Genomic DNA, 15,536 nt, shown 5'->3' with positions numbered 1-15,536 from the left:
CCAGTGGCTCAGCAGACACAAGGGAAGGAGCAGCCTTGGCTCGCACCTCGTCCCCTGAGCCCTGTGCGGTGACAAATGAGACTTTAACACCAAGCTCACCCGGTGGTCAGCGCACCACCTGCCTGTGCCACACAGGACTTGTCTCCCAGCAGAAACCACCTAGAAATAATGAATCCTCCTGGGCTGAGAGGCTTTCAAGCTCTCTGAGAAGGGAATGAAAGATTTCCTGATTTCACCCTCTCCCTCCCTGCTCTTGTGGCTTCTTGAAGTTAATGTTCTTAGGCCCAGACGTGACGGGCAAAAGGAAAAGATCCATGTGGTGACAGGGGACGATTGATCTCCTTTACATAGAACGACTCTCCAGTCCCAGTTTAATCCCCTCGCTCAAGGCAAATGGGATTCTTTGTCAATGGAAACTTCAAAAGCCCGGCCCTGCCGAGAGATGGACCTTCTGCTTTATCTGCTGGCTGTCACTCACGTGGTGCATGTCCCTCCAAACAGCTCATCCATCTTCCCTCCTGTCCCTCTCCCGCACAGGCGTTATTTTGCAGGTGCCTCTCAGCTCCTTCAGGATGCCCAAAGGCACCCACACTCCCTGTGGATCTTTATTTTCCCTTTGGGTTTGAGTTTGCCTGGGAGGTATCTCAGGAGCATGCTGGCTCCCAGCCCCTGGCCTGGGGGGGCAGCAGGGTATTTATGTGCTTGGCAAGGCACTGGCCCCCATGTTGCATTCCAGCTGCTCCAAAAGGTACCCAAAGCATCCAGGAAAAAAAATAGGCAAGCAGGGCCTGGAGCTCCTTGCCAGCTACTTGCCTGCCTAAGCTCTGATCTTTCCTGCTGCAGCATCATCTTAAGGGCAGCTAATTAACAGATGATGTCCTTTGCAGTGATGCTACGATGGATTTTGTTCCTGGCAAGCAGGGGCTGCTGAGCCAAAGGGTTGGGAGGAGGGTACTGGGAGCGGAATCCAGCTGAGAAAGGGTCTTTTAGTGATTTGGGTGTGCTTTGGTCCCCTGGAGGTGGCCCCGCTCCTCTCTTCCAGAGCTGGCATATGGCTCTGGCCCCATAGCTCCCGTGCATGATTTCACAGTCTGAGCTCAGTATGCGCGTGATCAGCTCTCATTAGCTGTCATTAGACACAATCTGGAGTCCTGGAGCATGCCGGGTCCTTCAACTCCAGCGTCTCTCAGCTGCATGGGATGCGGTGGGGAACGGAATCAGGAACAGCATCCCCTGTGCTGGGCTGGCTCCTGGAATGGTCTCCTCCCCAGGGAGCAGAAAGTGGAGTGGGGTGGGGAGGTGATGGGAAATAAAGAGCATCACTCCTGGGAAAAGCATTTCAAGAGGTACTCACTTACCTTGGGGGTGCCCGCTGCCATGGCATCCTTCAGGATGGAGTTCTTACTGCCAAGAGAGAAGAGAACAGGGTCAGAGCCATGAAGGCACTGCAGTGGGCAGCGTGGGGATCTCTTGGAAGGGAGCTCCAACAGCAAAGAGCTCTTCCACCTTGGGGAAAAATGAGGAGCGAGCCTGTGGGGGCAATGGGATGACAGCCACAGAGAGGATGGTGAGCCCTGCTTGGGGCTGGGCACAATAAAACAGGAGGATGGGAAGCAGAGGGGGAATAAATCAGCCTAAAGAGCAAGGGAACGAAGATCCCCGCTGCTGCCGCAGGCTGGAATGATTTGTGAAGCCAGCCTGCTCCCCGTTTAGCAGGGAAGGAGGTCCCCGTCGCGGCGCTCCTCCTTGCCTGCCCTCGCCAGCGGGAGATGCTGCAGATTTAATAACACCTTCCCCCCTCCAGACAGGTTAAACTTGAAACAATTACATATCAAAGCCGACATGGTGGGGAGGCCCGCGCTGTAATTTTTTGGTTATTAAAGTAATCTCTCTCATGTAAATTCTCCTGCTAACATGCTGCAAACAGCATTAGGAAATAAATGATTTCCCCGTGATTCGATTTGTCAATGCAAAGCACCTGCAGCAGGCAAAAGGAGCTTGAAATATGCTGCCAGCCCCAGTGCCGGTGCTCACAGCGCGGGCTGGATGCCCTGAGCCTGGGGAGGTGATGGATGGATGGGTGGGGGGGGGGGGCTGGGGAGGGGAGGGTTGGAATTGTGTTTAATAACAAAATTTGTATGCAAGCCCGCATCCCAGGCTAAGGATGAGTGATCGGCAGCCAGAAAGTATTAAAAAGCCTCGCTAAACAGATGCTGACAATAGAACAAGACATATCAAATCAGATCTACTTCAGGAGCATTAATACACGCACGTGCCCCCCCCCCCCGCGCGCGCGCGCTGCGCCGCACACACACACTCCTTTCTTCTCAATCACAGCAATATGGGAGACATCAATAAATTTTTATGAGACTTTTAGAAGATCAACATGGTACTAGATGTGACAAAAAAGCAATGTGCCTGTCATGTTCGCTTTGTCGGGGACACTTTAGCCCCAGATGCCGAGCTGCAGTGGCAGCGGGGAGAAATTGAATTTGGCTGGCTTTAATCTGCCTTGATTTGGCAGATGGCTGGGTGTTATGAAATGAGAAGGGATGGAGGAAGGTGTTTTCTCCTGGGGCTACGGTCCCCTCCTCTCCCAGTGCCACCGTCCCACAACAAGGCGACACCCACCGTGTTCTCTCCCCACTGGGTCACCCCAAATGGCAGAGCACTGCTCCAGGCCCTGGGGTCAGTGAGATGCTGCTTTAGCATGAGTATACCCAGAGTGTGGTGCTCAATGTGAACGAGCGCTGTGCATTTCTGGGATGTCACAGCCACCATCCCACGTGGCTGCTGCCTGCAGAGTGCTGCCGATGCCACCATGCCCTATCCCACAGTTTGGCCATCCCTGGTCCCCCAGCCCTGCCATCCTCTCCCATCTCCATTCCCAGCACAAGCAACTGAGACTTCTACTGGGACGTAAATGCCATCTTCAATTCCCTCTTGCCTCCACGATAGAACTTGTCCTGCCTTGAGGATGGCCAAAATTGAGCTTAAAATCCCCCACCTTCCACTATGCCTTCATTTTCAGAATTGCCCAAAGTGTGGAACAATACTTTTTTTTCTTTTATAAACCAAACATCAGGTTAAGAAAAAACCAACACAACAGCTCATTTCCTCCCTTTTCTTGTTAAAGGTGTTGAAAATTATTCCTTTCCGAGGGCAAAAGGAAGAACCTCATTAATTACTCCCAGCAATGGCTGCAGCGCTGGGAAAGCAGAGCTCCCAGGAAGAGAGTTTCTTTGGCCAGCCAACGGGCTGCCACTGGGACCAGCATGGAAGGGCTCCATTGGTATTGTTCTTCATTGGGAGGACCGCTGACAACCACTTTGCATTTAGATCTGCTCTACAGCAGTTGCCCCGGGAAGGGGCTGCGAGTGGAAGGGCCATCAGCAAAGAGAAACCTTCCCGTCCATAAACACCACGGACAAATTAAAAATGGTAAAAGGGAAATCAAGACCTTTAAAGTTCAAACACTTTTCGGTGCCTCTTAAAGTTTTTCGCTCTAGGCTCTCACAGAGAGCACAATCTTTGGAGACCTCGGGATTCTCTTTAATCACCCAGCCAGGCTGCAGTGGTCTGAAATGATTACACATTTACATAGTAATAACCCCAACACTCCCCACATTATTTCATGGCTAGCATATTTCCACTCAGCGAGTGATCCATGTGTTTTAAATTATAACCTGTACATAGGAAATTAGTTACTAAGTAGGATATTCACAGGCTCGTCTGACACTTCTAATTAAGGTGATTTACACAGAATTATCCTACGAAATAAAAAAATGGTGTTTTGCTAGCTAATAAAATATAATTACTACCCGCTTTTATAAGTTACAGTTAGTTTTAATCTATTTGGGGAATTGTTTATCTAGTTCATTACAGCAAAACAACTTCTTTGCCTTTTTAGGGACCCCCACCCCCCAAACTAACAAATAAGAAAGGAAACATCCTGGGAAGAGGCAGTACTTTGGGCAGCCTGGCTCTGCCCTGATGGCTTTGCATCTCCAACTGGGAGCCCCAGTTCTGGCCATGTATCCCTGCATATGAGGAAAAGCTTCTCAGAAAGAGCGGTGATGCGCTGGCACAGGCTGCCCAGGGAGGTGGTGGGATCACTGTCACTGGAGCTGTTCAAGAGCCATGGGGATGTGGCACTGAGGGACGTGGTCAGCGGGCATGGTGGGGTGGGGTTGGACTGGGTGATCTTAGAGGCCTTTTCCAGCCTTAATGGTTCTGTGATTCTGTGATCCCATGTGTGCAGATGCTCGGTGCCTTTGCAGGGATGCTTGTGCTCATCCCTTACAATGCTGCATAGAGGCCAGCACGCACCTGCTATTTCCCATCCCTGCATCTCATCCCCAAAACACCCTCACCAGCCCCCAGGATGTGACAGCCCCAGCCGGAGTGTGGCCAGTTCCCATGCGGCATCCCACAAAGCCAGGAGCACGCTGCAGCCAGCTGATGTATTTCTGTACAAACAATCCAGTGGACACAATTTATTTCCAGCAGCTCGGGCTCCCAGCCTCGGGACGGAGCAGCAGCAGCAGAGCTGCGCGGAGCAGACGCCGGCAGGGAATCAGCAGCAGCCGGGCAGAGGGAATTGGATTTTTGTGGACGCCAGTTTAAATAAGTGGAAGTGTCACTTGAAGCCTAAATAAGGAAATGAGGGTTTGATTATATATTTTTTTAAACTACACCAGGCCAAACCCGCACCCAGCCGCGGGTGACAGCTCCCCGGAGCTGCTGCATGTGATCTGCGCTGTCAGGGGGAACGCGCTGGGATGTTTAACCAGCTCCAAACGCTGATTTAAACATCCCCTGCATCCAATGGAGAAAGGGGCTGAGCAATGGAAAAAACAGCCAAAGCCCCTGGAGTGGGGCCCGGGAGCCCGCTGCACCTCGGTTCCATCTGCACTCTCCAACTGCTCTCCCAGTCGATATTTGTGAGCCCCAGTACCCAGCTGGGAGGTGACACTGCGGCAGGAAAGCAGCAGGAGCACGAACTGCCTTGAGCAAGGGACCTCAGCACATGGGCACCCCTCTGCCTGCCCTGTCCCTGCTCGTGGGGTTCGGCAGGTTCTGGGTGGCAAAGGGGTGGTGCAGGGGTGTGTGGTGAGAGTGGGATGGAGAAATATTTCACTATTTGAAGAGGAGGTGGCTGGAAAGAGGGAAGTTGGAGGGAAAGGTCATGCGCGAGATTGATCCGGGGGGCTTTGCTACCACGGCTGTAATGAGTGTTTAATTATTCCCAGCTCACACGGCAGTTCAGTAGAGGCTCCGCAGAAGGCTTGCATCGCTCAAGGGAAAATCACCAGCTGAGGATTTATTTCTCACCTCTGGTTTCTGTGTATACCCCCCAGTGCTGGGCCCCCTGTCCAGTGCTGCACCCCCCTGCCTCCTCCTTCCCGTGGGTCTCACAGACTCTGGGGCTAGAGCACAGGCCATGGGTGCTGCCAGCTTGCAGGCACTGCCAGGAGCACTCAAAGTGCCTTAAGGGTGTTGCTTGGGTGAGGAGATGTGTGGCTCACAGGTTTCTCATCCACGTTCAAACTCATGGAAATGCATTCATACCAGGTCATGTTGCTGCTCTGCATCCTTAGGGGTTGTGCTGGGATAGGGCACCTGTGGCAGGACCAGGACAGGTGTCTGCCCCTTCTGCCCATGATCAACCTGCCGTGGCAAGGAGCAGAGACACAAATCAGAGGGAGGAGAAAGAGGGTAAATCCACGGCATCAACAGCACCACATTCACTAGTGACAGTGGTAGGTGTGGACCTGGGATGCTCTGAGCCTTTCTGGTGTGGAAGAGGTGGGTCTCGGTAGGCATCCTTCCCCCTGTACACACAGGACAGGGAAGGAAAGACAACCATGGGGTGGGTGGATGGCACGACGAAACCCTATCCAAGCATGTGGGCTTTAGGTGGTGCTTATAGGGTATTCGGTGGGTGACAAAGTGGCTCACACCACGACAGGACTGCAGAGCATGGCAGCTGGTCCTGTGTCCTTTCCAAGTCCACCGGCTGTTGCTCCTAGGCACCCATAGATGTGTTTGCATCCCAAATTTGGCCACCCGACCCTGAACTGTGCTCTGACACGGAGCAGCTCTGCTGGGCAACATGGGGTGCTCTGCAAGAGGATGAGGCAAACCTTCGGTGCCATATGGACTGACTCCATCCCAGCAGTGTGGTTTTGCTGGGGGATAAGGAGCCCTGAAGCACCATCCCGCTGCACGAAGTATGGCCAGGCACTTAATAGCACCTGTCCCCAGCATCTCCAAGCGTGGATTTATGCCTCCAGGGGTCACCTCTGGCGAGACTCTAATAACATGACTTTATTAGCTTTCTTGTTCCTTCTTTAAGATACAGGAGCACAGGGGGAGGAGGGCAGCGACGGGGAAAAGGGGGGTGCATGGGGAGGAAGTGCTGCCCTGGCGATTCCCCTCCTGGGTGACAAGGGGGAGAGGGAGAAAAATGACGCTCCCTTGAAATTTATCATGCACCCAATTACAATGTTAATTGGCAAGTCCCAGAAATCAATTAATTCGCAAATTTTTTTCAATTAAAAATTAAGATAAATCATAAAATGTTATTAAGGAAAGGCCAAACTCTGTGAACTTTTTTTTTTTTTTTTTTTTTTTATGCTTTTAGGTTTTTTTTTTTTTAATTTAAAAAAAAAAAAAAAAAAGAAGGAGCTGTGTTGCCAAAGCCCGATGCCCTTGAGTGCCTTTGCTGAAACGCAGGGGGCTGTCATCAGCAGGACTGGGCTGAAGACAGATAAAAAAATATCGACCAGTCGGACACACTGCTTCTGCTTTATTGATCAGGCGGGAATTTAACTTGCTGTGCATATCCACCGTGTCAGCAAGGGCCACGGGCGAAATTAAAAGTACTTGGCTTGGAGATGTCGCCTTGATACCGGGGGGGTGGGGAAAGAGGGAGGGGGGTGCAGAGGGGGAGCAGGAGGGAAAGGAGAAGGAGGAGGTGGAAAAAGAAGAGGGGAAAAGCAGGAAGAACAGCAGAAGTTGAGGAGTGGGAGGGGAACACCCATGGGCTCAGTATGCTTTTTCCCAGGTGCCACTTCTCTTGGCCCGGTGCTCCCAGGTGACTGCTGTATGTAGGGAAGGGGTGCAGTGTGCACTTCAGTGGGGCTTTGGGAAAGAAGTCCCTCCCAGTCCAAAGTGCCTCTGATCTTCCCCATTCAGACGCTGGCGGACCTGCAGTGCTCACTGAGTAAGATACCTGGCTGTCAGGTTAAAGTCTCCAGAATAAATCAAGGAGACGTGGAGTGAGAGCCATGACCCTGCTGTGACACATGACAACAGAGCTAATTTGGGTTTTATGCTCTCTATTCATCCTGCTGGGCCTGGCAGCATGGCTGCTCACCCCTCACCGTGCTGCTCGGGGAAGGCCATGTAGGGTGGCACGGTGCTCAGTGCATCAAGAGCAGCAGAACTTAAGCACAGGGTTCCTCATGCAGGAGAACAATCAGAGCCAGATGTAAGAACTGGTTGTGTGCATCCCACCTGCCCAGGAGGAACAGTGAAAGCCGCTGGCATGTGGTCATGTATGCATCTCATCCCTAGCAGTACATGAGGTGCGGGCCTGCAGGCCTCAGGTGTTGGCACTGGGTGACTGTAATAAAAAGGCCACCAAACTTCTGTGAAATCCAGGCTGCATCTCCTGGTGCTTGGAAACATCTCCCAGAGGCACTGACCACAGTGTGTGTGGAGGTGGGTTGACCTGGCCACCTCCCAAGGTCCCATAGCCTGGGGCCTATGGTGGGAGCTGGAGTTGCTCCACATTTGGCTCTTTCAGGAGAAGCAGAAGATAAATTACTTCTGGACACAGCAGAAAGGTCACCAGAGGAACCAGCATCTCCTGAGGTGTGCACAGGGATGTCACCTGTGGTCCCAGTGTGGTGGCAAGGTGCAAGGAGGGCTGCCAGGAGCAGAAAAGCAGTGGTGGAAAGGAGTAGGGGAAATCACAGCTCTGAACCACAACTTTGCTGCTGGTTATGCAAGGAGGAACCCGCTAGCTGTCACTCAGGGAAATAAAAATTCCCCCTGCCAAATACATTTTTTAAAAGAGCATTGCATTTTCAAGAACAGCGCATCATGCTGTTAAAAAAGAATGCACCCAAAGGCACATTTCCCAACCTTCCAGCAGTTGACTCAGCAACTGTAATATTTGTAATGTGACTTCCTTAGGCTTTTTGAATGCCCAGTGGCCCTCCCACCTCAAACCCAAGTCATAGCCCCAAAGCTGTCTCTCTTCTCCACCTATAGGTGCTCGAACGAGGCATAAAACAGGTGGATGTGAATCAAGAAGACCTGCATCCAGGCTTCATGCACACGAGTATTCATGTATTTGGGGTGATGTGCGCAGACAGATCTGCTGTCATTATTTCTTATTTTTCAGATTGGTGGCAGTTGGCTGCTCGCAGGGAGCAACACCTCCGCTCTCCCCATTGCAAGGATGCAGTGAGCAGAGCATCTCTCCTGTCACCGCTCCTCTGCTGTGCTACGCTTGTGCTCCACCAAGGTGAGCCAGGAGGTAATTTCTCTTAGGAGGAGAAATACCAGCAGTCTTGCCCTGCAAGAGTTAAACCCCATAAAACCGAGGCTTGTAGTTTTGTTTTCTTTCAATTTATACCCTTCACTTAAAGAATGGGGGGGGGGGGGGGGCAAAAGGAAGGAGGGGGAGAAAAAAGAAAGCCAGGTGACATATTCTAAGAGGGAGCACCGAAAACGTGTTAAGCACTTCAAAATCTCATATATTCAATCGGCCTCTGGCAAGACATCTGCCTAATGTTAGCGCTTAAATATCCTTTTCCATTTTACATGCATTCAAGTCTCATTTGAGCGAAATGAAACGGTATTATTAAAGGGAGATTTTGCACAAATGGCCTGAATTTGACATGTCAAGTTCAATGAGGCTGTTACATATGTAACACCGAGAAGGGCTCGGAGGCTGCCGGCTCTTGAAACAGCGCCAGTGGCTCAGAAATGAAATTTGCATTCAGAGAGCCTGGCCGAGCCGCGCGGGGCTCAGCTGGGTGGTGCCCGCCGTGCTGGTGCTGCCCATGTAAAGGACTGTCCCTGGGTCCTGGGGACAGCAAACACGTTCCTGCAGCCCGGTGCAGGACACCTTGGGCGGGTGGATGGGCAGTGCTTGGGTGGCTCTCCAGCTTTCTCCTATCCCAGCTCCAGCCTGGAGGAATCCCTTTCCTCCTCTTGCACCACCATGGTGCATGGAGCTCTGTGCTCCAGCAGTGCCCCTAAGGCCCCCAAAATGGAGGCAACAGCGCGAGGCAGCCCTCAAATTGCTTTGCCACCAGCCTTTCCCCTCTCCATCTGGCCCCAGGGCAGCCTTGCAGCTTGTTCACACCCAGCGCAACCCAATGGCCATTCTGCCTTGGGGGATGCTGCCTCTGTGCAGCATCCCTGGAGCTGCTGAGTCCCCAGTGCTGCAGACTCAGTGGGCAGGAAGGGATCCGCCTTCCTAACCCCTAGCACTGGAAATTTATGATTTTGTTGCAAATCATTAAGGTTTATTAAAACTTAACAGCGTGCACCACAATTGGCTACATCCTCTTTAAATGCAAAAAAAAAAAAAAAAAAAAAAAAGAAGGGCCCTTGGAAAGCAGCCCCTCAGTTTGCTTCTCCCCATCAGACTGATAAGTAACAGCTGCTCAGCCATTTCGGTAACGAGTCGGCATTGGCAGGGAGCGGCCAGGGCTGCCGGTGCCCGTCACGTTTATAGGCCCACATTTTATTTTTATGTTTATTGGGTTATTTGAGATCATTATTAGTTTCTCTCTCCTCTTGTTGATGTGTTCTCGCTCCGGGCAAGAGCTGGGGCAGTGGGAGAAGGGGCCACCCGAGGGACGGAGCCCAGTGTCCCACCACCCACATCCTGCCCCATTGCTGCAGCGGGCAGCCCGTCCCCATGCTGAGCCACAGCCCGCAGCCTGGATTGAGCCTTATCTATCACGAAGCACGGAGAGTCGTTATTTAATAATTAATCAAGACCTCTGATTCTTTGCCGCCGCCTGCATGGCCGAGCGGAGCGGGCGAGGGAAGCGAGGGCAAGCTGGGGAGAGCTGTCTTCTCTCTAACTGCTGCTGTTATTTAAAGGAATAATGCCATTCTTTTTCATTTGTCAGCTGGCCCACAATGGCCCTTGTCACGCTTTATGATTTAGGGTTTCCTTTCCTTTCCCATTAAACGCCACCTTCCCATCACTGCCTCGCGCCAGCCGTCCTCCGCGCCTGGCTTGCGCTTTCAGTTTCGCTCTGATATTGGCCCAACTTCTTTGATGGGCTCCTCGGAGCGCTAATTGCTTCTGTTCATTTAAACCTGTTCACTAATTTGCTGTGGCCCTTTATTAAGTTGGATGCGGCCCAAATGACGCCATAAATTACGCTCGCAAGGGGAGCGGGTGGCGCGGGGGATAAATGGGCTCTTCCCTGCCCCCTCTTTCCCTGTGTGGTGCCAGGATCCAACACGATGCTGCATGGGTGCTCCATCGGCCCTCTCTGCTTCTCCCCCTTCTGAGCATTTCTGGCTCGCTGCAGGGCAGAGCCCAGCCAAGCTGGGGCAGGGATGGATCTGGTTCCTCCATGCTCCCCATAGCCACGGGAAGCCCCCTGCCCTGGATTGCTCACGCACACTGGTACAGGAGCTCTCCCTTCTCTCCTACCACCTGGTGACATAACTCAGCTTTTCACTGGTGGTTTGATTCCTTTCCTCACCTTTTAATGACCGGGGAATTCATTAATAATTGAAATAAACACGCTCTTTTCCAAGACTGCTGAGTTTTATTAAGGCAGGGGCAGGGATCTGCCAACCCTTGGCTGCAGCCATTTCCTAAATAACTGCTAGCAGTTAAAGTGCAATTATTATTATTATTATTATTTTTAATAAAAAGAGGACTTGGCTGTGCTGGGGAAAGCAGCAGGAGCAGAAGGAGCTGCCACCCTGCTCCATCACAGGATGCATCCTGGATGTCACAGCATCCCATGCAGCCAGTATGGGGCCAGGCTGCAGGTACTAGCTCTTGCTGTTTTGCTTTGCTTGCACACCGCCGTCTCCTCTGCCATGGTTGAATGGGGCCCTGGGCAGCCTGATCTAGTGGTTGGCAACCCTGCCCATGGCAGGGAGTTTGGAACAAGATGATCTTTAAGGCCTCTTCCAACCTAAGCCATTCAATGATTCTATGATCATAGGCTGCTTACCTGATGTTCAGCTGGGTGAGCTTCTCCAGCTCCTGTTCCATGTGCTCCTGCAGCTCTCCGGGGCGCAGAAGGACCTGGCAGATGGGGCAGATGGGAGCCTGGCTGTCAAACAGCGTCGCTTTCTTTTTGCCTGTGGGGGAGGAAAAGAGGGGAGAAAGCTTTAGCTCCTGTGCAGCCTAAGTCCCGGAGAAGTGGCCGAAAGCAGCATCCCCTGCTCCAAGCCCTGTTTCATTTGGGTACAGCTTAAGGTCAGGTTTTCTCCTCCTTCTGCTCCTGAGCAGCAGGCACAGGGGAGTCTGGTGTGGTCTAGAATCCGCAATTTTCTTCTGGTATACCCCCATTTCTTCTCTGTTCTCATGCTCCTTGAGGCAGATACTAGCTCTGTCCTGCAGATGGGCATGAGAGGGATCCCAGTGATATAGCAGGGGAAGGAACAGGCACTGGGGGGGACATGGTTAGTGAGCATAGTGGTGATGGGTTGGCGGTTGGACTAGGTGACCTTAGCAGTCTTGTACGACCTTAATGACTCTGTGATTCTATGAACAGCCCCATTTCTGGGGTGCCCCTCTGTAACCTTGGCTTCCCCCATTTCCAGGGTAGGCAACACAGCTCAGAGCCAAATGCCACAGCATTTCTCTCTGTTCTTAGCAGATTAAGAAGTGTTTAAATTCTCTGTGACGTCCCTGAAGTTTGGGGTCAGGACCCTGAAGAACAGAGCTGTTCGCCCCCAGATGCGGGCACTGCTGTCCTCAACCACCACCCTCCTCGTCCCCAGCCCTGCCAGGTTTCTCTGCTCCAAAGCCAATTACCTTCAGCTCGGAAACTTTATTACCCCCTCTGTTAGGAATATACAGCACCTATTTAACAGAAAATAAAACTCTAAAGAAAACAATGAAGTTTCAATAAAAGAGGAAAGCCCAGGGGTGCCCGCACCCCTCTCCCAGCTGTATTAGCAGCTCTGCTCATGAGAGGGCGTGCGGAGCCCGGCTCAGCTGCAGCGGAGGATCATGCTTTATAGCCGCCTGTTGTCATCCAACGCCGACCCTCCTGCTGGATTATTTATTTATGTATTAGACATGGATCAAATTGGTTAAATCTGAGTGAGAGGCGGTAATGCACAATAAAGCAGCCAGCGCTGGATGCGAGGGGCTGCGTGCAGTGTGGCCTTCCAATCAGAAGCCAAAAGGTGCCATTTTATGGCTCCTAACGATGGCAGAGCCCAGTTAAATGAATCCCCATTAAAGGAATAGACCTTCCTGAAGTATAAAACATTGGTGTGAGCAGCTTTACTGGGGCCCTGTTGCTCTCTGTGTAAGCGCCTGGCGCAGGCATTTAATGAGAGGAAGGGTCTCAGATGAGCTGGAGTCACCTTGGCTCATCCTTTCCTTCCAACAGGACATGGTGCACATGCGTGGCAGAGCCCTCTCCCTCAGCCTTCCTACAGAAGATGAGGGAAACTGAGGCATGGAGCAGAGCTCAGTGCTACAGGGCTTCCCCTGCCTCTCCAGTGCCTCCATCCATTGGGAGCTCTCCCAGATGCAGACCCAGGAGGAAAGCCCAAGTTGGACTTGAGTTGCTCCTGAGGCACATCTCTCGGTTCTGCATCCCTACTGCCTGCTGGAGAAGGGAGGATGAAGTGTGCTGCCATGCAGCTGGGCACATCTCCCTCTCTTCAATAATGCCCAGAAATCAAGCCAAACCCAAACAAGCAGCTCCTGCTGACCCTTGCGGGAAAGGTCGGCATTTCAGTAATTCCACCTTCCTGCTGGAGCTTTTCCACTTTTGTGTAGCAGGGGCCCAAAATAGCCCAGGAGCATCCCCGACCACTTGCTATTTATAACCCCAACTTCACAGAAAAACAATGGAGCTGTCTGAGTCTCCCTCCCAAAATAAACAGGCAGCCTTTGAGCGGACGGGAAATCCTGCTGGATTCCCGCTGTGGGGTGTGCAGATGGACGGGGAAGTGGCTGCCCTCTGTCCTCCCACCCTGCATCCCCACTCCCTGTCCCAGTCACCACCATGGGGCCCTCCTGTCCTCCTCTGCCACCCAGAGTTTGCACTGGTGGGATGAGGATGCTCTTAGAGGTTGACCTGGAGGTGTCTATGGTACTCTCCAGGGGCGTTTCATGCGTGGTCATGGACAGTCGTGGAGCACAGTGGCAGTGGTCAGATGGGAGCCTTGGATGGGGATGTGCAGCCAGGGTTCCATCTGGGGACCTGCTGCTGGTCTCCTGCTTACTTCTCAGGGCTCTTTGGTGGGCTCGTGTTTCTAAGCAGAAATGACTTCAGATTTCAGCATCTGGGGTAACTGGGAGGGATCTCAGACCATAGGAGGGACACTCGCTGCATTCCACAGCAGGAGAAATAAGCAGCGATGGCCTTCTCTACCGCCTACACAGATTATCTTGCAACGGCTCTGTGTCAGGGAAGGACCTGGCAGCTGTCACCCTACATCTGCTCCAAAGGTGTTGTGACAGCAGGAGAAGGTCCCCTGACTCCAGCTAGTGTGGGAGGCTGGGGCTCAGGCTACAGCAAGGGCTTCAAGAAGGGCAGGAGAGCAAGGCTCTGGCTACGCAGCCAAGCCCCCGACACACAGCCTGCCATGCCTGTGCTTAAAGCAGGAGACAGAGGAGCCCCAGCTCCTGGCCCAAGGGCTGGCAACTGCACTTTAGCAGGCACTAGGCTAAGAGACTGTGACAGCAGAGGGGAGAGGATGGCTCCATGCCAGCAGGACACCTACACAACCCATCCCAGCTCTGCCCCGTGGCCCCACACTCGCCCACGCTGCCCATCCCATGGCACCCAGCTCCATGCTGGTGGTGCTGGGTGGTGGGATGGCAATCCGGAGTGTTTGGGTTTCAGTTGTCAATGCAGAGATAGAGGGAGATGTGAACACTCCATGCATCACTCTTTGGAGCTTGGGCATCCTGGTATCCAGTAACAGCAAAGGACGCTGTGTTGTGCATGCAGCTGGACCAGAGGGCATCTGCCCAGGGTGAAATGAAAGCTGCAGGCCCTGAGCTGCCTGCTCCAGCAGCAAGTGCTCCCCTCCCTGCCCTGTGCCAAGCTTGCTCCTGGGAGACCCTGAATGGCTCTTTTCAGGCTTTTCTTTTTGGCAGCTGTGTTTTTGTTTTCCTTGCCCCTCTCTCTTCCTGCCGCTCTCTGGTTCCACATGTTTACCCTCCCCAGCTCTGCTGTGCTCCCCCCGCTGACCCCCTGCTTGCCGGTGCCAGAGAGATGAAAAGGCAGAGCTGCAGCTCCCGCCGCTTGCACGGTCTCCTGGGCTCCGCGGAAATGTTGAAATCCAAGTGTTGAAACCAAATATTTCCTGCTCCAAAAGCTGAGCACCCGATGCGCAGACGCACCCCTGCGTGGAGGAATTTCTCCATGGGTTCTGTCAGAGAGCATCTGTGAATGGCTCCCAGCCCTGGCAGGGGACAAACTGACCCCAGATCGGGAGATGCTCATAGGGAGTCACTCTCTGCTGAGGGTACGCTTCCTTTTCCCCAAAGGCCCTTCCCTGGGCCACCTGCCCAAGTCCTAGAGCACCTTCTCATCACACTGTCCTTTCTCATGGGCATCCAAAGCTCTCCTTTTCCCTGCCTTGCCCCCAGGAGCACCAGAACTGCCCTCCCAACTCCTCATTTCCCGATATCTCAGACCGTTTTCCACTTGTCTGAGTCCACAACTCTTCCTCATCGGTGACGCCTCCCTCCATTTCATCCTCCCATTTTCTTTCTCCCTCTTAACCACTCCATCATTTAACACCCATCACAGCTGGTTGATCTGAAACCCTCCTGAATAGCAATGACCCCGTGCTGGGGCCCCGCACACTGCTCCGGGGCCGTGCCGGAGCCAGGTGGGTGGTAATGGAAGTGCTGACACAGGCTCCTTGACAGCACCACCGCTGTAATAATCCCTCCTGGCTCCCTCTCTGCTCAGCTTCCACAGTGATTATTTTCCATTCCATGATGGGCCGGCTGTTATTTGTGTACTGATAGCAGATATCTCGTGTGACAAGCTTCCTTTCCTTCCAGCTCAAAAAACAATAATTCAAAGAAAGCCCCATATTAGCTTGGAAATAGCCAAACGCCCGCTCTTCTCCAGCAAGCCCGCATGGCATCCAATGGGGTGACAGCGAGTGGCGGTGAAGGGGAGGATGACAGCAGTGGTGATGAAGGCAGAGGTGGCTTGGGTCAGCACAGAGCACCCAGTGACAGCAACAGAGTGGCTTTGGGAGGAAAAATAATATGGTCATAAAGGGAGGGAGCATGGGGAGCACTGCGCATCGCTGGTTCCCTT

At 52.8% G+C, this 15,536-nt stretch overlaps 1 protein-coding gene across 5 annotated transcripts in view; it reads right to left on the bottom strand.

Annotated features, from left to right (window-relative positions):
* Window positions 1–15,536, bottom strand: part of RNF220 (ring finger protein 220) — a 164,873-nt gene that overhangs the window by 60,351 nt on the left and 88,986 nt on the right. For all 5 annotated transcript variants that reach the window (XM_021405525.1, XM_021405526.1, XM_021405522.1 and 2 more), the window contains 2 exons: window positions 11,235–11,364; window positions 1,359–1,404 (listed from right to left, as the gene is read on the bottom strand). In XM_021405525.1, coding sequence (XP_021261200.1) covers window positions 1,359–1,404; window positions 11,235–11,364 — 176 coding nt within the window. The remainder of the gene's footprint in view (window positions 1–1,358; window positions 1,405–11,234; window positions 11,365–15,536) is intronic.

Source organism: Numida meleagris, chromosome 7, assembly GCF_002078875.1.
Source record: "Numida meleagris isolate 19003 breed g44 Domestic line chromosome 7, NumMel1.0, whole genome shotgun sequence".
NCBI classification, from domain to species: Eukaryota; Metazoa; Chordata; class Aves; order Galliformes; family Numididae; genus Numida; species Numida meleagris.
The sequence above is the reverse complement of the archived record's forward strand: the minus strand, read 5'-3'. Positions and strand labels throughout refer to the sequence as shown.